The 22757-nt window shown below is 38.7% G+C and overlaps 1 protein-coding gene across 1 annotated transcript in view; it reads left to right on the forward strand.

Annotated features, from left to right (window-relative positions):
* The window catches only part of LOC131824756 (transmembrane protease serine 11F), a 97257-nt gene extending 75658 nt beyond the window's left edge, over positions 1-21599 (forward strand). Inside the window, exons 4-10 of the mRNA XM_059163622.1 lie at positions 4866-4930; positions 6552-6715; positions 8707-8745; positions 12730-12931; positions 14705-14964; positions 16950-17092; positions 21256-21599. Of these exons, the coding sequence (XP_059019605.1) occupies positions 4866-4930; positions 6552-6715; positions 8707-8745; positions 12730-12931; positions 14705-14964; positions 16950-17092; positions 21256-21414 (1032 nt within the window). The 3' untranslated portion in view covers positions 21415-21599. The remainder of the gene's footprint in view (positions 1-4865; positions 4931-6551; positions 6716-8706; positions 8746-12729; positions 12932-14704; positions 14965-16949; positions 17093-21255) is intronic.
* The last annotated feature ends 1158 nt before the right edge of the window (positions 21600-22757 follow it).

Consider the following 22757-nt stretch of genomic DNA (forward strand, 5'->3'; position numbering starts at 1 on the left):
AAATAAATGAGAAAAAAAAAGGAAGGAGACAGAATATAATGAAAGAGTTATGAAGAGATGCATAAGTGGGCATATTTTTCTTCACAGTGTTGTTTATGATTAACCATAACTGGAGAATCAATTGGTTAATGAAAATGTTATTGTACACCTATTTTGTGCGAGACTGTGAAGGACACCAAGTTCTAAATAGTACAGTTTCTTCCTTATTGGAGTTTATTTTTTTTTAAGATTTTATTTATTTATCGGACAGACAGAGATCACAAGTAGGCAGAAAGGCAGGCAGGGAGAGAGGATGAAACAGGCTCGCCACTGAGCAGAGAGCCTGACATGGGGCTCAATCCTAGGACCCCGGGATCATGACCTGAGCCGAAGGCAGAGGTTTTAACCCACTGAGCCAGCCAGGCGCCCCTGGAGTTTATTTTTTAATTTAAATTCAGTTAGTCAACATATAGAACATCATTAGTTTCAGATGTAGAGTTCAGTAATTCATCAGTTGCATATAACACCCAGTGTTCATCACATCATGTGCCTTCTTTAATGCCCGACCCAGCTACCCCATACCCCCACTTACCTCCCTTCCAGAAACCCTCAGTTTCTTTCCTATAGTTAAGTATCTCTTATGGCTTGTCTCCCTCTCTGATGTCTTCCTATTCCATTTCTCCCTCCCTTTCCCTATGATCCACTGTGTTTCTCTGGTATTCCTCATATGAATGAAACCATATGGTAATTGTCTTTCTCTTATTGACTTATTAGAGTTATAATATAGTTTGTATATAAAAATTGGTGCATGGCCTGAATGTTTATAGCAGCAATATCCACAATAGCCAAACTATGGAAAGAACCTAGATGTCCATCAATAGATGAATGGATAAAGAAGATGTGGTATATATATACAATGGAATACTATGCAGCCATCAAAAGAAATGAAATCTTGCCATCTGCGATGACGTGGATGGAACTAGAGCGTATCATGCTTAGTGAAATAAGTCAATCAGAGAAATACAACTATCATATGATCTCCCCGATATGAGGAAGTGGAGATGAAACGTGGGGGGTTGGAGGTAGGAGAAGAATAAATGAAACAAGATGGGATTGGGAGGGAGACAAACCATAAGAGACTCTTAATCTCACAAAATAAACTGAGGGTTGCTGGGGGGGGGGGGTCGGGAGAGGGGGGTGGGGTTATGGACATTGGGGAGGGTATGTGCTATGGTGAGTGCTGTGAAGTGTGTAAACCTGGTGATTCACAGACCTGTACCCCTGAGGATAAAAATTCATTATATGTTTATAAAAAAAATAAATAATAAAAATAAATTTAAAAGTTGGTGCATGGAAAAGAGTATACAGTAGATAGATTGGATAACAAGACAATATGGCAATATGAGAGCTTTCATAGTACAGAATATAATTGTCAGATATATATGACATGAACTAAAAGTATTTTAGGAGTTCAGAGGAAGGGAAAATCCCTTTGAACTAGCAGGAAGTTTTCTTGAAGAGAAAGGGACAGGGATTTGTTTTATTGCTGTATTTACCCTCTGTTGTTACATATTCCCCTGACAGTAGCAGAAAATCTGCAGAACTTGCCTGACTTATTTTCATGGGTGGACCTAGAAAGGGATTCCCTAGCCGGCATCCAGTAACTACTGATCTTTCATGAGGACTTAATTTGCATGTAGTTCCTAGCCAGAGGGAAGGTGCAAGCCCAAGCTTGTGGAGGATAGTAACTGGATGTACTATTAGAGTCACACGTATTGTCAAATATGTCATTTTGTTTTTTGATGCTGGAGTTCAAACCAAGGACTCCACGTAGGATCTGATTTTATGGTGAACTTTTTCCCCATCTTAGCTTAGACTCTCTTATTTTAAACAGAGTAATCTCTCAAAAAAAATCTATTCTTAGGTTTGGACTGTTAAAAGGGAAGGATTCAATTAGTTTTTGTAATTTGGACTAAATGTCATGTTACTGAGTTCTCAGTAGAAAAGTATAAGCAGTACATTAATTTTCTCCAGAAATTGCTGACAATGATGACTAGGTGTCCAAAAAAGGAACAGTCTTTCAGAAGCTGGGGACAAATTATCTCTCAAGAGATGTTATTTTATGAGGTTTTTATTCTGGGAATAAAAGATGTATCTGATGTCTTCTTTTGGGGTTTCCTTCCCCAGGACTCTCTACCCATCACCAACCTGAGCATCTGTCATCTAAGTATAAGTGTTTTCAGTGTCACTCACTATACTTAAGAACGAGCACAAGATCTCGTGCCAGATTCCCCAAGTTCATATGCTAGAACCAGCACTTATAATGCCACCGTAGACACGTTTACTTAAGTGTCCTGACACAATTTCTTTATCTTAAAATGAGGTTGATGAGAATTTTAGAAATATTTTACTCCTACGGTGGTATGGGGTTTGAACAAAGGAACTGGCTCAATGCATACCCTGTACTATGGACTTAGTATGTAAGCTATTCTTAGTGGTCACACCAATACTGTACTCTACCAGACTCTACCCATTTTTAAAACAGAGGTCAACTCCTCAGGGAACGATCATCTTGCTAATAATCACATTTTAGTTTGAATAGATTCTTAGCACTTCCTTATAGTCTGATATGATCAGAATCTTGATCTTTTCCCCAAACGCCATCATGTGCATAGTTCAGAATTTCAGAGGACATTTATATGAAGTGCTGATGACCTTAACGTCAGGTTTTTCTCCCTGTTCCCTGGAATATAGAAATAAAATAAGCTCAGAGAAGCTTAGTGAAATCATAAGTGACAGAACCCAAAAGTGATCCAAACCCCTGAAACGGCCATACGAAAGAGGGTCACCCCTGGAGTCTCCTGGTTCCTTCCCTGCTTTTGATTCCCGTGGATTTCTGTTATACTTGTCAACATGGTTTGCAGATGAAACAAAACAATGTGTTATTATCTCCTTCCCTTTACCATATTGTTGATTCTTAATTCATTTATTCATTCATGGATTTATTCAAACATGCATCAAGTACTTACTGTGGGTCAGGCAGTGTTCAAAACTCTGAAGGTAAAAAGATGGGCCAGACACATTCCCTACCATCATACAGCTCACAGTCTAGAGTGGGAAAGGCACAACTGTGAACCAGTATGACAATCACCGTAAAAGCCTCACATGCAAGACGCTGGGGTGGCCCAAGTAAAGGAGTGCTGAACTTCGAGGAGGGCAAGTCACAGATAACTTATTTGTCCCTAGAGTGTCCGGGTGCTAACAGAATTGTCATTTAAGGACTTGCCAGAGGAAAGAAATTCATTGTAGGGAGAGGAAATGAATGTGCAAAGCCATAAAGGTGTGAACCAGTCCAGTGGGATTGGGAAAGAGCTAGTCATTCAGTAGATAAGAAAATAGGCTTTGAAGGTAGAGGTGGGGCAAGGGTTAATGAAGGCATAAGACTGTGGAGCTGACACGGAGGGAGATACTGGGCTTGAAGCAGGAGTATAACATACTCAGATTTGCACTTTAGGAGTGTCACCCTGGTTGGTAGCATTGTAGGGGAACAACTGAGAGAGAAGACAGCGGAATCACAGAAACGTGCCAGTGAGGGGATACTACAGAGGCCCAGGCATGAGTTTCGAAAGAGCTGAATTCAAACCACAGCAGTGGAATTGGAGGAAGGGAGGAAGATTCAATATTTAGTTGATAAAATCTACTGAGCATTATTACTAGTTTAAAGGAGTCAGAGAGAGGGAGAAATCTTGTGAGGAGGGAGGCAATATTCTATCCGTTTCCCAGAGAACATCATATAGGGGGGCTAGATTTACTGGGAGGTGGGCCTTGTGTAAACTTCTGCAGACCTGTAATTTCTGATTTCTGACTCAGTCCAGTGCTTTTTACTGTGAGGCAAAACCTCAACAGTGGGCATTAGGTTTGGGGGATTAGGTTCCAGGAAATCGGCTCACTGAGCCTCCAAACCTTCAACAGCTCCGGCTGGAAAAGCTGAGTAATAAAATGCTAATGGTATGGAGTGTGGTGAAACTCATTCCCAAAGTTGGTCCCAATTGTGAAAGTCTGCCTGCGACACAAAGGTGACTAAGCAGTACGGGGCGTCAGAGTCAAAGGACACGCATTGTTACTCATTGTTTCAAATGCTTTAGTAATGGGGTAATCAGTTAAGAAAGCAATGAGTTGATACAAATAGTGAGCTAGATTCCATATTTGGGAATAAGACAAATTTAGGGTGAGCTTTCTTAAACGTGAGGATGCTGGGGCGCCTGCGTGGCTCAGTCGCTAGAGTGTCCGATTCTTGATTTCAGCTCAGGTGGTGATCTCGGGGTGGTGAGATCCATCTCCACATCAGGCTCCTCACTGCACGTGGAGACTGATTGGGATTATCTCTCTCTCCCTCTTCCTCTGCCCCTCCCCTCCCCGCAAGTGCTCACTCTCTCTCTTCCTCTCAAAAAGTTAAATTAAATTAAATTAGTAATTAAAAGTGAAGATGTTGCCTTTAAAAGTAGCATAGATACTTAAATTAATTTGACACTAATCAAAATGAACATTATCAATAGTTTACTATACACCAGGCAAGGTGTGAAATGCGTGATAAACATTATTTCATTTAATCTTCAAAACAACTCTATGAGGTAGATACTATTTTTATCCTCTGTTTTTACAGAGGCTTAACAGAATTACACAATTTTGTTAAAGTTATTTGTTTATGCAAGGATTAGAACCTCTTTTAGTCTCATCACTATGATAAACCAGTTCCAATCTGGGAATAAACTGAAACTGTCTTTGCCTCAACTCTTTTTAGAAAACACAAGGAGTAGCTTTTTTTTTTTTTTTTTTTTTTTTTTTTTTTTTCACGAATACTTCTCTTGTTTGATTTGTCTAACCAGATGTCTAGGATATTTCGACGTTCTGGAGGGAGTCGGTTTATCAAATCTCATGTCATCAAACTGAGGTATGTAAATTTAGTTTGCAACTTCAAACCTGTACCTGTAAGAAGTACTCCATCAGCAGGACTACCCAGCTCCTCCAAGCAAATCTCTGCAGGAAGACAGAGATTTCATAAACCCTGAGCAGTGCAGCTTCTACTGCATAGACATTTCCCAGTTACAATAGGAAGATGTAAAGTGCTCTATGTGAAGAGTCAGTGTCGGTTATCAGACAGTGCAAGGGGACGAATGGCCCTGGTAACTTACCTGTTCCTTCAGCTCAGGGCTAAGAGGAATTTAGAACAGCTCTTTTCAATTATCCTCATTCTAAGCCTAGCCAACAACAACAGATGATGACTTTCTCTGCAATAAGGTTTTTCTTTAATGTCACTAGATTTTTATTATTATTTTTAATACCTTTTCATTTTTATGTTCTGATAAAAGCCAATATGCATAAATTGAACATATATTTGTTGTAAGAGAATCAAATAAATTATTAGAATCCATCTCAAATATACTTTTTATATGATGTCCAAAATGCTTGGCATTTTTGCTGGCATAATATATCTTATTTTCTACCTATTTTGATAAAAAAAATTTTAAACTCTTTCTGTGGCTATCAATCAATATACAAATATAAGTATTTTTAATACTTATTTGTCTGCTTCACTTCTTGATGGTAGAGTAAATACACATGTGGTTAGGGGCCCTGCCTTTTCTTCCCTCTCCCTCTCTACTTTTGTTCCTTCCTTACTTTGCTTTCTTCCTCCCTTCCTCCTTCCTTCCTTCTTTGATTCTTTATCTATTTTAAGATTCAAATCATCCTCAAAGGGCAACTGGAGGCTTTCTAGACCTCTACATTATAGTATAATATGTGTTCCCTTTATCAAAAGATTTCCTTTAATAAGTGCTTTCTCTAATTATCCACTTACCCAACACTTATTAACTGACCATCAAATCCCCCCAAATAAATGGTTTAACACAATAAAGGTTTCCTTCATTTCCAAGGCAAAATCCAAAGAGTCAAAAGTGGCACTAGGGACATGGGTGCTGGGAGAGATGTGGAATGGAAATTGCCTACTGGAACTTGAGCGTCTCGTAGGCAAATACAGGAAGAGTGAAAGCATGGAGGGTGTCCTAAGCATGGAGGGTGTCCTAAGAGTGAAAGCATGGAGGGGCCAGGCAAGAGGTGGGGTACATCTTTTCTGTGCACATTCCATTGCCCACAATTCACCAGAGTTTTGATAAACTGCAAAGGAGGCCAGCAAATGAAATCTACCTCTGTGTTGAGGAGGCAAAGGTAACTGGGTTTCATGAACACAGAACATTGCCTCTCCCGTGTCACTGCTGAAAAATGATGTTGGTGATGATGGCTCAGAATGTCTTGAAAAGCAAATTGTTTAACTATATATAAAGCATGATTTCATGAACATCTCCTTCTCTCCCACTCCCCTGCAGACGATGAGCTAAGTAAAGAGCAAGAACAATTTTTTCAGCTACAAAACTGAGCCTGTATTTCTAGAGATAATTTAGAAATCTGAGATACACATATTTCATCCATTGTTTTTTTAAATTCAGTATGAATCTTAATAGGTAAAAGTAGTTAATGACTAGAGAGGTGGCTTTATCTCCTTTTTTGCTCTTCAGTCCAGATGAACACGGCGTGAAAATTCTTATGGTGCTCATGTTTCGATACCCGTCTACTGATAGTGCTGAGCAAATCAAGAAAAAAATTGAAAGGATTTTATATCAAAGTCTGAAGACAAAACAATTGCCTTTGACTATAAACAAACCATCCTTTACACTCACATGTAAGTCCTTTTACTATCTTCGTGGTTCCTTTGTATAAGTACCGCGCGCTAACCGATTGCGCCACTGGAGCCCCCTTCGTGGTTCCTTTGTAATCCTGTCTGTTTTTCATAAGAATTTAGGTCAGTGTCTTACATTTTAAGACTTCATCACTGATATACATATATCAGTGTAGAATAAAAATAAATAAAAACTCACTATAAGGCAAACTTTAATTTTAGAAATTTATTTTCATATTTGAATAGGGCTTTTGCTAAGATTTCTAAGTTTTATCCAATATACCGTGTTGAATCTTTTCAAAAGCATAAGTAGGTAAGTATTATTTTCTGCCTTTTTTAAAAGATTTTATTTATTTGACAGACAAAGATCACAAGTAGGCAGAGAGGCAGGCAGAGAGAGAGGGAGAGGAGGAAGCCAGCTCCCCACTGAACAGAGAGCCCGATGTGGGGCTTGATCCCAGGACTCCGAGAACATGACCTGAGCTGAAGGCAGAGGCTTTAAGCCACTGAGCCACCCAGGTGCCCCTATTTTCTGCCATTTTAAAGAAGCTGAGACTCAAGGATTAGCAAGCCCCAGGGTCAAAACTAAAGCACAGGTGTTCTGACTCCCCGAGGTCTTTATAGGTCACTTCCAGGGGTTATCTTCTACAGTATCAGGGAAACAAACATCTTTATGAAGGTTTACTCCTGGAGGACAAACCATTGACATGATCTATGAAGAGGTTCTCTAGATTATTTCCAATTTAAAATGATGTTTCATTCATTTCCTCATTTATTCCTTGCAAAAAAAAAAAATCAGAAAAGTTTTGGTTTTCCCTAAAAGTAGAAGAAAATGAGGTCAAAATGTTAAGAAATTGAAACTACCTCACAGCTAGTTGGAATCCAAGCAGAAAGGCATAATAATGTGTTTCAAATGATAAGTCTCAAGGTCAGTACACAGTACCTACTGTGCCTTTCTGGCTCCTTACCCCTCCCCGCAAACACTAGCATAAGTCTCATAGACAGGTGTTCCAGTTGTGTTCACTGTTCTGATTAAGTACTTCAAGGGCAGCTATTTCTGATCTATTACCAAGAAATAAGGCTTGCCCTTTGGACTGGAAAGTCTTTTCCCCTTAAGCATCCATGAGTTTAAGAAAAAGATTATCTAAAGGTAATTTCTCTGTTGGAAGTCAGGAAAATCCTTAAAATCCATTTTGAGATAGAAACATCACACATATTAATGACAACTTTCATGAAGTAATTAGAAATAATGAAGAGTATGGTACCTACCTTAAGTGTTAATTATATTCCAGAGTAAAACAAAACACCAAACCAAAACAAACAAACAAGGAAACTAAAATGAACAAGAGGAGAACTTTGAAGGGAAAAAAGATGTCAGAGAAGGGAGGCATGAAGTGGTATGGGTGGGTTCCTGGTGCCTGAGCTTCAACCTTCTACAACATCCATCTTGAGGAAGAATCCTCAGTAAGAGAAGGCCACCAACCTGCACTGAGTGAATTCCTATCCTTTGTAGACGAGGGCTGGAAATTGGGCTATGAGGGACCTATGATGCCCTTATTTCCGTGGAGCTGCCCTTTCCACACTGGCCATCAGGCGTACGCCTGACACACATTGGCTGATACATCTAATATACTGAGCACAAGCAGTGATGGGAATTGGAAGTTACATCCTCGAGTCACACTGGAGCTCCCAAAGAAGGCAATCAGGGACATTTATCTTTAGCATTCTTTCCTAATTTCCTAATTCTTTTTTAGATCTCATAGCAAAAATCAGAAAACAAAAATGCTCTATTTACATTTTATGATAAAAGTATACATTTTGGACCAATTCAAATAAGAATTATGTATATATTAGTTGGCTATGAAAAATATCATACTCTTGAAATATGGATGCTTTGGATCATAAACGTTTCTTACAGTGACCATTTGAACAAAATCACACAAAAACAGGAACATATTCTTCTACCAACTAATTCAATGTTTTCTTCATTCCAGCTATTGACAGTAAAAAGATGAGGAATCTTCTCAGCAGCCGTAAGTTCCAAAACCCATAATTCACTGTCCGTTTCATAACAAAGATAATGAATAAAAGCCACAGAAAAGTTCGAAGCAGAATTTATACAGCCTTTTTTTTTCTCACCTAATCTATTTGTTTAACCAAACACTTGGTGTTTTTATTCCTGCTTATTTTTAATATTTAAAACATTTAAATTTTAAAATTTATACCAAATACAACATCAAGGGTTTTTTTTTTTTAAGTTTTTTTACATTTATTTTAGAGCGACACAGAGAGAGACAGAGAGTAGAGTGGAGAGAGGCAGAGAGAGAGGTGAAAGAGAGAATCTCCAGCAGACTCCCCACTGAGCATGTATCCCAATGCAAGGCTTGATCCTAGGACCCTGAGATCATGACCTGAGCCAAAATCAAGAGTCAGTAGCTCAGTCAACTGAGCCCCCCAGATACAATGTCAAGTTTTATGACTTGCAGGAAGTAGTAAAAAAAAAAAATACATATTATTGATACTATAAGTTTTATAACTTTCTTTCTAATGTTGTATTTTAATAGTGGTAACTAGTTAGGTTTTCTTCTGTTACAATTTCTCAGTTTTCTTGTATTCTTGCTGAAATATCTGGCATGTGTATTTTCTGCCTTCCTGCTTCCATTTCCTTTAACTCAACTTCTTAAAGATTATTGGGTCATAAACTTTAACTATAAATTCTATACACATTATTCCATTTTCTACTAGTGTTTTGTTGTAGAGAAGAAATCTAAAACTATTGCATTTTTTATTCTTACATAGGTTACCTTTTTTGTTCTGGGATGAATGTAGGAAATCTTTTTCCCTTTAACTTTTTGCCAAGAGAGTGAGATGTAATCATATTTTGCACTGAATTTTGACTAGATATTATGAATGTTTTCAATCTGTATATATATTTTTTCTTGTTCTGGAAAAATGTTCTTCCATTATAAATTTGATGAATGATTTCCATTCCCATTGTTCTATTTTTGTTGCTGTTCCTCAGAAACACAAATTATTTGAATTCCATTTTTTGCCCTCCATGTTGATCATTATTTCTAATTCCAGTTCAGGTGACTTTCCTTTGCATTCAGAAAGATCTTACCCATTATGTACTCCCCAAAACCACTTATCTCAGTTGTCTAGTGTCATGTTCTGTCTTCTTCCATGTGAATTTTATATCTCCTATGATGTGTCTATGATTTCTTGCGTTTTATTTAATTACAGATAGCCCTTGTGTTATAAGTACTCTCATTACTGTATATTTTTCCCCTTATGTTTGGCTGCTTTTATTATGTTAAGATCATGTTTTTCTTGCACAACTTGCCTGATACCAAACACATGCCCTAAAATTTTTTTGTAGAAAATAACTTTCAGAGATGTGTCTGTCTTCTGATTTTATATATCATCTGATTTGGGGGGCCCTAACCATGCTATACAGTTGGATGCAGGCTTGAGTTTTGATCTTAGATGCAGAGTTTATGAAAACTACATCAACCTCCCAGTTTGCACCACCAAATATAGCACTGATGCCAGTGCTCTTCCATTCACTTTAAATTGCTTTCATGGGGCATCTCATTCCATTCCTGGTGCCATAACCAAATATCATGGGCTGGGTGGTTTATAAATAGCAGAAATTAATTGCTAGCAGTTCTGGAGGCTGAAAGTGTCAGATCAGGATGCCAGCATGGCTAGGTGAGGCACCTCTTCCAGCTCACAGATTTCAAGTATCATCATGCCATGAGCAGAAGGGGCTAGGAATCTCTCTGGAAACTCTTCTTTTTTTTTTTTTTTAAGATTTTATTTATTTATTTGACACGGAGAGATTGAGATCACAAGTAGGCAGAGAAGCAGAGAGAAAGGGGGAAGCAGGCTCCCCACTGAGCAGAGAGCCCGATGTGGGGCTCGATCCCAGGACCATGAGACCATGACCTGAGCCAAAGGCAGAGGCTTAACCCACTGAGCCACCCAGGCGCCCCTCTCTCTGGAAACTCTTTAATAAGGCAGTTGGACTCTTTAATAAGGCATAATCCCATTCGTGGGATTCAGGGCTCCACCCTGGTGAGTTAAGCATCTCCTAAAGTCCTCACCTGCTAATACAATGACCTCGAAGAGTCAGGATTTTAACATAAATGTGAAGGGTTCACATTCAGACCAGTTCATGGGGTAACTGCATTTTCATAGAACTTCTCATCTTTTCTGTATGTCCTGATAGGATGGTGTGCCAGGAAATGTGGTTTCTGCCTACATAGAGAAAAAGAAAAGAGTTTATGAGTCACAGTGGGATGGTTTAAACTATAGTTTCTGCTTGGCTAGGAACAAGTGCAGTGTAGCTTCATTTCCTGGGCCGAGGAATCACAACAGCAGGAAGCCAAAGGCTTTGTCAGGCTTACCAGGATTCCCCACACAATTCTGGTTCCCAGGTTAGAGCTTGCGTAGTCCAAGAAATAGCTTTCAAATGCCTTTGGATATTGCAGTTTTTACCAGAATTTGTAAATTTTTTTTCTTATCTTTCCATAAGTTTTCATGAATTTTCTCCTTTTGCCCTAGAAAAATAGCATAGACTCAGATTTTTCATCTACAATATGAGGATGACACCTAACGTAGACAGTTGTGAAAATTGGAGAAAATATATGTAACACAACATATAGGGCCTGGCTCAAAACTAGTAGGTATTATTTATATTAGTTTTACTTCTATGCCTATTTTAAGAGGAAGTTGGGCACTACCAATATGACATTATATTAACCCAGAAATCTTATTTGTTCAATTTTATGGTCACTTTAAACTGGAGCTATTTAATTCTGAGAAAATTATGATGAATCTATAAATATGATTTCAGGCATATATTTTAACCTGTTTCTGAGAAAATTCCTGTTTGAAAAAACTAGTATTTTTAATAAAAATATAAATAATTAAAAGTTCCATTAATAGGGGCTCCTAGCTGGCTAGTCGGTAGAGCATGCCACTCTTGAATGTGGGGTCATGTGCTCGCTTCGGCAGCACATATACTAAAATTGAAGGTGGGGTCATGAGTTTGAGCCCCACATGAGGTATCGAGCTTATTTTAAAAAGATAAAAATAAAGGTGCATGTATGGCTCAGTCAGATAAGTATCTGACTTGATTTTGGCTCAGGTCGTGATCTCCTTCAGGGTCCTAAGATGGAGCCCCAGATTGAGCTCTGGGCTCAGCAGAGTCTGCTTGTCCCTCTTCCTCCCCTCTGCTCTTCCCCTCACTAACCCCCTCACTACTTTCTCTCTCTCTCTCTCTCATAGATAACTAAATATATAAATGCATAAATAAACAAAATCTTTAAATAAATAAAAAAATAAAAGTCGCATTAATAAAATATATCAATATGTTTTTCAGATCTTATTGAGGTTGATTGACCTCTAACAAATTCAGAGTTTGTTGCCAGGGAACCAGATTTTTTTTAGAAACTAGACTTTAAAGTTTTAGAAAACTAAAAATACCATTATTAAGACTATTTAAAGTCCAGGCTTGCAAAGGCAATGTATAAATTCATGTCGAGGGAGAGGCATGACCTGCATTCAGTACTGGGCTCTCTCTCAGGGGCAAGAGCACACAAATTTGATGTAGATCCTCTGACTCTAAGGTCACTTACCAGCTGGGTGGCCTCTATTAATTTAAGTTCTCTTTCCAAGGCTCCGTTTGTGTTGTTATAATTAACCTAAAACATTTAGTAGAGGATCTATATATTTTTAATGTTCAATACATTTTTTATCTATTTATCCATCTATATATGCTTAATAGAGAAGCTAATTCCCGGGCTGGAGGCCTTGACCTGTTAGTATTTCTTTTGAACCTCAACAGGATCAGGTGGACCCCTATAGACTAACCTCAGATGCTGAGTCCTAGGAAGGGGTTAAAAGCAGCAGGTACAGTGGGCTGCCGAAGCATCGGTACCCAGCGCAAATCAGCATACGTTCGTCTCCTCCTCTTTTTCATGAAAACGAGCTGACATATATTTCTGTGACAGGCTGTGGAATTAGGATGACATCTTCAAATGGGCCTTTGCCAGCGTCCTCCTCTACCGAAAGGGTTGTCCAAGGGAGGCAAACAGCTCTGCAAGGGGAGTGGCCGTGGCAGGTCAGCCTCCAGCTCAAAGGGGCAGGCCATCAGTGCGGAGCCAGCCTCATCAGTAACACCTGGCTGCTCACAGCAGCTCACTGCTTCCGCAAGTAAGTTGGCAGGGCGGTTGTCGCCTGTCACCTCCTTGCCCCGTCGTGGCCTGTCACCAACTCAGCACTTGGCAAGAGTCCAGCTCAGCAGTTTCCCGTCTACTCCATTCCGAATGGGTCCTGCTCTGTCCTCGGAAGGCGTGACGCTTGCTCTACACTCCCTTCACGCGCTCCCCTCTCTCTTTTCTCAATATTTATGAAGTTTGGTGTGTATCACTCTCATGGTTCCTAGCACATATTTTCCTATATTGTCATGACACTGGTGTTATCTTTCCTACTATATCATAAATTATTTTAGTGTAAGGACTGACGGTTATACACATAACAAGGATAAGCTCTTCCACATGCTCAAGGAGAAAATTCAGCTGCTTCTGTTATCATTCTTTTCTGCTGAGTAACATATACAGTTGGATGCAGGCTTTTAAGTTTTGAGGTGTAGAGGGCCTCTAACAGAGGGCTAGCCTCCCTCTGTCAACATCCACCGTCACTTTAAAAATAAGAAAAAATAAAGGGTATCACTCTTGGAGCTCTTCCTTTAAGAACCCATGTGGGCTGTGTGGTCCAGAAAGGTGTGTGGATGACTGGAGGGACCTATCACCTGTCCCACTGTCCCCACTGTATTGAAGACTAGTCCTATATGACCTGATAAGAGTGTGATGCTTAGGCTTTCACAGCTATAGTTTTTAAAACTCAACTGTGTTAATTTACATGCATGCACCTGGGGCACCAAGTTGCCCCAGGAGGTCAAGCACACGTCATCTTTCCTCCCTGAGGTTTCTTTTTTTTTTTTTTTTTTTTAATTTTTACTTATTTATTTGACACAGAGAGAGAGAGAGAGATCACAAGTAGGCAGAGGGGCAGGCAGAGAGAGAGGGGGAAGCAAGCTCCCTGCTGAGCAGAGAGCCCGATGCAGGGCTCGATCCCAGGACCCTGAGACCGTGACCTGAGCTGAAGGCAGAGGCTTAACCCACTGAGCCACCCAGGCGCCCCCTTGAGGTTTCTTTTAAATTCTCAAAAGACAAAAGCTCTGAGTAAAGCCCTGGCCAGTGGCACTGTTCACATTCCCTTTCAGAGAAAACTGTGCTTGGTAATATGAGGAGAGTCTTGACCATTCTTCCAAGGGTAACAGCCAAATTTTTCCAAGGTGGCTACACCTATCTTTATGTGTAGAGGTGTAATAAGAATGACCTAAGGAATTTAATGTGATTGTCACTCTCTCACTAGAGAAGAAAAAAGAGATTCATTTATGTACATTTACAGTCCTCAGAATAACTAGCATTATGCCTTGGGGGAACTTGAGTTCCACTAATTAAAGGCTTTATGATTTGGGGGGTTAACATAGTCCTCCAAGCTTTGTACTTGTTTTGGAGAGTGACTTCCATTTTAGTTCATGACAGACATTTATTTACATAAACTTAACATAAATAAACCCAGAATGTCCATTTATTAATATCTAGTGAGGAATATATGATGCAGTGATTGAAGTGCACATCTCAGCAGGTCCAGGGTGGCCTTTGTGTAACAACAGACCTAACAGGAACCAGCCACTGAGTGTGATAAAGTAGAGATAACTGGTGACCTTCATAAGAGAAATCAGTACTGTGGTATGATGGGGATGGGAATAAATTCAAGAGAGAATGGAAGAAAGACTGGGATACTGTGAGTTTAGAGATTTTTCAGGAGCATAATCCCAATAGTGGGGAGAAATACAGTCTCAGTCTCTTTTAAAGGATGCCCTTAGACATCACAAACCTGACCTTTCATTTTTTGCAGAAATAAAGACCCAAGTCAATGGATTGCTACTTTTGGTACAACAATAACACCACCTGCAGTGCAGCGAAGCCTGGGGAAAATTATCGTTCACGAAAACTACCACAGAGAAACAAATGAAAATGACATTGCTTTGGCTCAGCTTACTACTCGAGTTGAGTTTTCAAATATAGTCCAGAGAGTTTGCCTTCCAGATTCATCTATAAAGTTGCCACCTAAAACAAGTGTTTTTGTCACAGGTTTCGGATCCATTGTAGATGATGGTGAGTAGTTCAACCTAATATACTTAGTGCAAATTTGTCCTGAGCTCTAATGATCTGTCCTAGGAAATCCATTTCAAACTCTTCATAAAAATAATGTTGATGTCTCCAGTGTATATGGCCCAGAGTAGAACTGGAATCTGGGGGTTAAAAAAGGAAAAGGAATCAGGTCTCTTTCGTTGAATTCACAATTAATTATAGCAGCGGTGACAAAGGGCAGAAGCTAATAAAGAAGAAAAGAACAGGCTGTTTTAGGTGCTACAAGAAGGGACAAAATACTATGGGCTACAGGGGAGTAAATGATTCTAAATTGTACATTTCCCAGATGTATAACTCCTAATTAGCATACAGTTCAGATCACGATCTTACTGATAGCTTTCTTAAAAAAAGATTTATTTATTTATTTATTTATTTATTTATTTTAGGGAAAGAGAGTGTATGCACACAGGTGAGAGGAGGGGCAGAAGCGGAGGGAGAGAAGGAAAAAGAGAGAGAGAGAATCTCAAGCAGATTCCACACTAAGCACAGAGGGCAACACAGGGTTCGATCTAACAACCCTGAGGCCGCGACTTGAGCTGAAACCTGAGTCAGAAGCTTAACCAGCTGAGCCACCTAGGCACCCAGTGATAGCTTTTTTCTTTTTACTTTTCTTTTCTTTTTTTTTTCCTTTCTTTTCTTTCTTTTTTTCTCCTTCTCTCTCTCTCTTTCTATCTTTTGTCTAAATGTTTCTTCATTTTAATGAGGATTTCTGATGATTAAAAATGTAAAAGTGTTTTGTGAATGTTTTGAGAATTTTCATTTGCATTAGTTAATTTAACATATATTTATCTTCATCGGTCTCAGCTCCTGGGTGGATGAAAGAAACAAGTTTTATAAATGAAAGACCAGAACTGAAAATTTTTTAGTTATTAGCTCATTCCACTCTAAAGAGAGAGATTAGCTGAATGTTTTAAAGTGGGAAATAAGAAATGTTTAAGGTTCTATCAAAGATCATCCTGAAGAAAGTAAAAGACAAATGCTAATATATCTTAATCTGGCTTTTTTTTCCTTTGCTTTTCTTTATTTTTAAAGATTTTATTTATTTATTTATTTATTTGAGAGAGAGAGAGAGAGAGCACAAGCTGGGGGTTGGTGAAGAGGAAGAAGGAGAAACAGACTCCGTGCTGAGCAGGGACCCAGATGCAGGGCTGAATCCCAGGACCCTGAGATCATGACCTAAGCTGAAGACAGACACTTAACCAACAAAGCCACCCAGGTGCCCCTGGCTTTTCTTTACTTGACATAACTCTATTATACGTAAAATTTCCCAAATGTCCCATGCATGTCCAACTGGACTTTGTGAGATATTGCTAAAAGTCTCCTTTTATGTTCTCTGCCATTATCATGTTTAGGACTGCTCACCAGCAGTTTTGTTCTGGAGTCCTAAGCTACTTCCTTCCTTCCCATAACCACCAGGTTTGCTCTGTACTGGCATCAGATTGCTGGCATATCTTGGGCAGTGGTTGTTTCCCAAGCTTCAAGGCACCCCTAAATAATGCACATAGCACAGAATGGGGCAAATAACTCTGTGCAGCTCATGCACTGGTTTCTTTTTTACTATCTCAGAAAACAAATGTACTTCCCTTAGCCTTGATTTCCATATATAGAAAAGGGTACCAGTTGGTCAAGATGAGTGGAATGAACCATCTCTTCACGGAAAAAAGTGTATACACACACTATTACATATAATTGTAGGGGTTCTAATAACTTGAGGATTCACACATATGATATAGTATTGGGGTATGTATGTTTATAGTTCCTTGCATTTAGGCATTTATCATACAGAACAGAAATTAGGCAATAAGTAATTATAATTAATGTTTATATTCTTTTGTTTTTGTGTTTTTGTTCCTAGGAATATACAACATATGTGTTTTCCATGTTTTAGATACAGTTATATTCAAAGAATACATGTTTTGTTTGTATGTGTATGTTTGCTTGTGTAATAGGACCCACACAAAATAAACTTCGGCAAGCCAGGGTGGAAACCATAAGCACTGATGTGTGTAATAGGAAGGATGTATATGATGGCTTGATCACGTCGGGAATGCTGTGTGCTGGATTCATGGAAGGAAAAGTAGATGCATGTAAAGTAAGTCCAAAGTCAAGGTCAAAACTGGGAAAAGAAAATTTCCATTAGCTATTTCTAAATTCAGCATGTATTTCCCCTAGGTGAGGAAAAAAATCACTTATTTCACTAAGAATTCAGTTTATTTAATAATCATAATATTAAAAAATTCTTGTATTGAGTGCTTCTGTAGGCCAAGCCAAGTGCTAAGCACATTATATATATTATTTCATTTACTATAGGGAAATTGAAGAGGTACTGTTATGCCTATTTTATAAATTAGGAGATTAAAGTCTATTGTTCCCTATTTCTGATTCAAACAATTACTCTTCTGTTCTGTTATTTTTTTAAAAAAATGAAATTGGAAACAGAAGACAGAGAAACCTGTCCTCTAAAGACCACTTTATTCAGCTTTGGCATCATCTCTCTTGCATCTTGTTTTCATCCCCTGGCCTCTAAGTCTCTCTCTTTGTCCCTACCACTCTTCAATGACCCTGACACCTGAAGCACGTCCTGTCCATCCCCAGACTGCAGTACTGACACAGACCCATAGAAATGCTGGACTATTAGGCACTAGACCTCCTAACTCCCTTTGATCTTCACTTCTTCTCAGTCACTTTCTAGGGTCAGATCTTGAGTCTTGTCACCAAAATTGTTGCATCTCCAAAAATACTAATTCCCCCAAATCTTCCTATTTAACAATTATCTTCAATCCTTCCTGCTTGCATTTCAAACACTTACTGCTCCCTAGGCCGCACTCTCTGTTACACCCCAACCTTCTAGTCTTCATATCATCCAATATACAATATATTTTATTTAGATGGTTGATTGTTTCTCCTGCTAAACTAGAATATAAACTCCATGAAGGCACAGATTTTGAGGGGGTATCTCTTTGATTTACTACTGCATTACCAAGAGCTAACACAGTGCCTAGCACAAAAATTTGTTGGCTGAATAAAATATCACTTATCTTCAACTTCATAAGGACCTACAGACCATTGCTTCTCTGCCTGATCATGTTCCATTAATCCTTTCTTCCAGTGTCAATTTGTCCAACTTAGATTTCACTATTAGTCATTTTCTGAACACTTCTGCTAATATTTCAAGTTCTCTTAGTGATCTCTCTTTTCAGTGTTTCTGTCTGACAAAGTTCCAAAGCTGGAAGAACTTAATTATCTAATCTCTCTTTCTCTCTGCCTATGAAGTCAAATGCTCCTGGAAAAAATACAACAGAACACACTGGTTCTACTCTAGTAGGTTCTAGACAATAAAAGTGACAATCCTACTATTTTTTGTTTGTTTTTTTCAAATCCGCCTCTCTCTGAATGTTCCCAACATTTTCCATTTTCCCTAATTTCTGTGGGTTCTTTTTACCTTTTTGATCTCAACTGATGATTTTGTTTTTCAGTTTTCAAAGAAAAATGTAAGTCATAAGCAGAGAATTTCCTCATCTTCCTAGCACCAAGCAGGCAGACCTACCTTCATTTGAACCCATTTCATCCACCTTCAGCTTAGGTCACAACAGAAAAGTAACCTCTTTTCTAAGGCTGATCCCTTCTCTGCTCAGGTTCTTCTTGACCTTTTGGGGAAGTTTACATTAACATTATTTTCTCTCTTTTCATAGTTAACATTTCTCTTGTAGCTAGATCCTTTTCTATTCATCTCTCTTAAGTTAGGTGGGGAAAAAAAAAAAAACTTTTTCTTGACCCATAACATCTCCAATCAGCACCACATCGTATCTCTTTACTATGAAATATTGGGGGAAATGTCCATACCCATTATCTCAATTTTCTCACCTCCCTTTAAACCATCCCAATATGGTTTCTGCCCTATCAGTTCATCAAAATAGCTCTTCCTGAGGTCTCCACTGACCTCCCCCCATGACCTCCAATAAATGTATTTTTTCCATTTCATTTTATTTTATTTCTTTTCAGTATTCCAAAATTCATTGTTTATGCACCACACTCAGTGCTCCATGCAATACATGCCCTCCATAATATTCACCGCCAGGCTCACCCAACCCCCCACCCCCCTCCCCTTCAAAAGCCTCAGTTTGTTTCTCAGAGTCCACAGTGTCTCATGATTTGTCTCCCCCTCCGATTTCCCCCAACTCACTTCTCCTATCCATCTCCCCATGTTCCCCATGTTATTCCTTACGCTCTACAAGTAAGTAAAACCATACAATACTTGACTCTCTTTGCATTCCCACCAACAGTGGAAGAGGGTTCCCCTTCCTCCGCACCCTCTCCAGTACTTGTTGTTTACTGTCTTGTTAATTTTGTCCTATTCTTTTCTCTCCCCCCCACCTCTTAGCACCGTTTAATAATGATTGCCTCTCCCTCTTTCTTGTCTTCCTTGGCTTGTAATGATTTTTATTTTGAATCTCTACTTTTTCTCTTTCCTTTCCTTTCAAGTTCATTCTCTTAAACCTAGCCATTAAATTTTGATCTATTCTGTCCCTGCTCCTCTTTTTATGCTATACTTTCTCTCTAAAAGATCTAATTTTCTTCCTTCGCTTCAAATGCCATCCTTTGACAGATGATTCACAAATTTATACTTTTAGTCCCAACCTCCCCTTTGATCTCCAGACTTACATATTCAACTCCTACTTGGCAACTCCCCTTGGATATTTCAAAGGTATCTCAAATTCAGAATGGTACACCTAATTTTGCTTTTCTGCCTCCCCACCTGATTTTCTTTCTTTGTCTCTAGGAACAACATCTCCTTTAACTCTGTTAAGCCCCAGAGAGCACTCTAGCTTACCCAATTGATTGGGTAGCCTTACCCAATTGATTACCTAATCCCAAGGATTTTACCTCCTTAAATATCTCTGTCATCTCTTGCTTCCCTTTCCCTACTTTTTCCTTACCGCTCCCTTAAAGGAATTAGACATCTAGCTAATTTCCTTATATTCATGCTTATGCTCCTTGACTGCATTAGTCAAATGAAAGTCAGGATGATTTCTAATAAGGTGCTAATCTGATCATGTCAAAATCCTTAAAACACTTCAGTGACTTACTTTCTTTCTTAAGATAGAAAATATAACTTTTAAGAAAGATCCACAGGGTTCCTCAAGACCTAGTCTCCTGAGTTCTCCGGCTTCATCACACACCACTTGCCCCTTTGCTGTCTTCTCTTCAGTCCCCCTTTTTATTCCCCAGACTTTTGCATATACCAGGCTCCTCCATACTACAGAGCATTTGTAGTGTTGTTTGTTCTGCCTAGAACATGTTATATCACCACCTTCCTTTTCATGGTTAACTCATTTAGATATCAACTCAATTACATCTCATCAAGAAAAGCTTTCTTGACCTCCCTGACCAGTCACATTCCCCTGTGTATATTTCCTTAGCATTTATCATAGCTGTCACTTTGCATTTATTTATGGGCTTGTTTAATGTTTTTATAACCTAAACTTCAAGTTTATGAGTATAGGGACCATTCACTTTCAGTCATCATTGAATCCTGAATGCCCTTCAAAATGCCTGGGACACATAATTGGAACTCAATAGATAGTTGATAAAAGAACAAATGAATGAGATAGAAGGGGCACAGAGAAGTTAAGTATCTTATCCTAAGTCACTTAGTCCATAATTAATAGAGCTAGTCCTGAAACTTGACGGTTCAACTACTAAGACCACTCTTTCAACCTCTACATATGTATCTGTTTATTTACATAATTGTCCTTGTTCCAAACAGATTTAAAGGGGCTTATATAAAATTAAGCAAGCAAGCATAAATTAGAATTAGGGGCATTAAAGGGGACCAAGAATCAATCTATAATATAGAGTCTACCTGTCAATATTCAGAGATCATCAAAACTTTCCACCTATTCTTGGAAATGTTAACTTCATATTTAATATTTCATATACGTACTTACTAAACCATGCATGAAGTGTCTAGTCAAACTAACAAAAAAAATCTAAGAATGTTAAACCAGAAGTAACGTAAAAATTCCATGTGAATGGGGTTTAGCCTTTCTGGGAAACAATGCACTTTAATGTTTAGGACAAAATTGCATCTCAATTCTGAGAAACATTATATAACCTATCTCTAATCTGGATGCCTATACCATGTACTAATATCCTTTTTCTTCTCCCTGTGGAAGAGAGAGGATTGTAATGACCTTCCTCCTAAATTAAATTAGAGTTAATAATTTTAAATATATTTTTGTTTTTTTTTTCAAGGGTGATTCTGGTGGACCACTGGTTTATGATAATCATGACATCTGGTACTTAGTTGGTATAGTAAGTTGGGGACAATCATGTGCTCTTCCCAAAAAACCTGGGGTTTACACCAGAGTGACTCAGTATCGAGAATGGATTGCCTCCAAGACTGGAATCTAGTGTGAACTGTCCATGAACTCTATCCATGGCCCATGAAGCTGAAACACCTGCATATTGTATATTATTTATAACCATGTGGTTTGGATCAGTGGTTTTTCTGGATGTCAAGAAATCCTCTGAGACCAATCTAGTATCACAAGGTGGTCTTTGCATACAAATGACTGAACTCTTTCTCTGCCCTGAGGGAGGAAGACCACAGCAAATGGCAATAAGAGCAACTCCTCACTCACAAGAGAAACTGTGATACTTATTAATAAGATCAGTATTTACAAATGGTTTCCCCCGATGGAAGACAAAGAACATCACTTTTCACAGGATATGAGGAGCTGCTGAGGCTGCCAAAAACCCACTGTACCTGGAGCACCTGTAACTCTTGTTGCAAAATATAACTCCCTGAGAATTCAGAGTTTCAACATTCTGGGACTGATAGCTGGACATTCATTCAATGGCTAGAATGGAGAAACACGGATTTGCAATGTAACTTGAACTCCTGCCTGGGTTTGTGAATAATAATACAAAGGATTATCATTAACAAGAAGAGTTGCCACTTAAAACATATTTGAGTATATCTGAACTTACTGTTAATATTGTTATATATGCAAAAACTAGCTTCAGGAAGCATGTTGTATTGTTAAGAAACATTTCTGATTTATTCTTTAATAGCATCTTGCCATTCATACATCAATTGAAGTTAGACCAGAAAGAAGGAAAAAAAAAAGAAACTTGGGAGCATTCTTCCATGTGTATGAGAAAGATAAAAAGAAGGGACATAGGCTAGCAGAGTTGCTTTCAAAAGATTAACAGCAGGAAAAACACTCCTCAGATTTTTGGTGGAATGAGCTATCCAATTATTTATTTAGAAATATCTACATCAGCAGATGATAACTGGTACCTCTGTAGGTCTTTAGCTCTCTGACAGGTCAGATATCTATCATGTCAGGAGAATTGATTTATATAAGCACTTAGGACAGTACCTCATATATATTAAGGACAGCATGGATGTTTCCTGTATATGGAAGAAAGGAAAGCCTCTGTGAGCTTTAAGATAAATTAATTTAATTTGTCAAATGAATGAATGACGTTGGGGCTTAAATATAGCTCAGAGTCTAGTGGTAGAGAGCACAGGCTTTGGAACCAGGCTGCCCAAACTTAAATATTGGCTCTGCCCCATATGAACTGTGTGTCCTTGCACAGGTGTCTTTTTTTTTTTTTTTAAGATTTTATTTATTTATTTGACAGAGAGAGAGAGATCACAAGTAGGTAGAGAGGTAGGCAGAGAGAAAGGGGGAAGTATGCTCCCTGCTGAGCAGAGAGCCTGGATGTGGGACTCGATCCCAGGACCC

This window comes from Mustela lutreola, chromosome 1 (genome assembly GCF_030435805.1).
Source record: "Mustela lutreola isolate mMusLut2 chromosome 1, mMusLut2.pri, whole genome shotgun sequence".
Classification (NCBI taxonomy): domain Eukaryota; kingdom Metazoa; phylum Chordata; class Mammalia; order Carnivora; family Mustelidae; genus Mustela; species Mustela lutreola.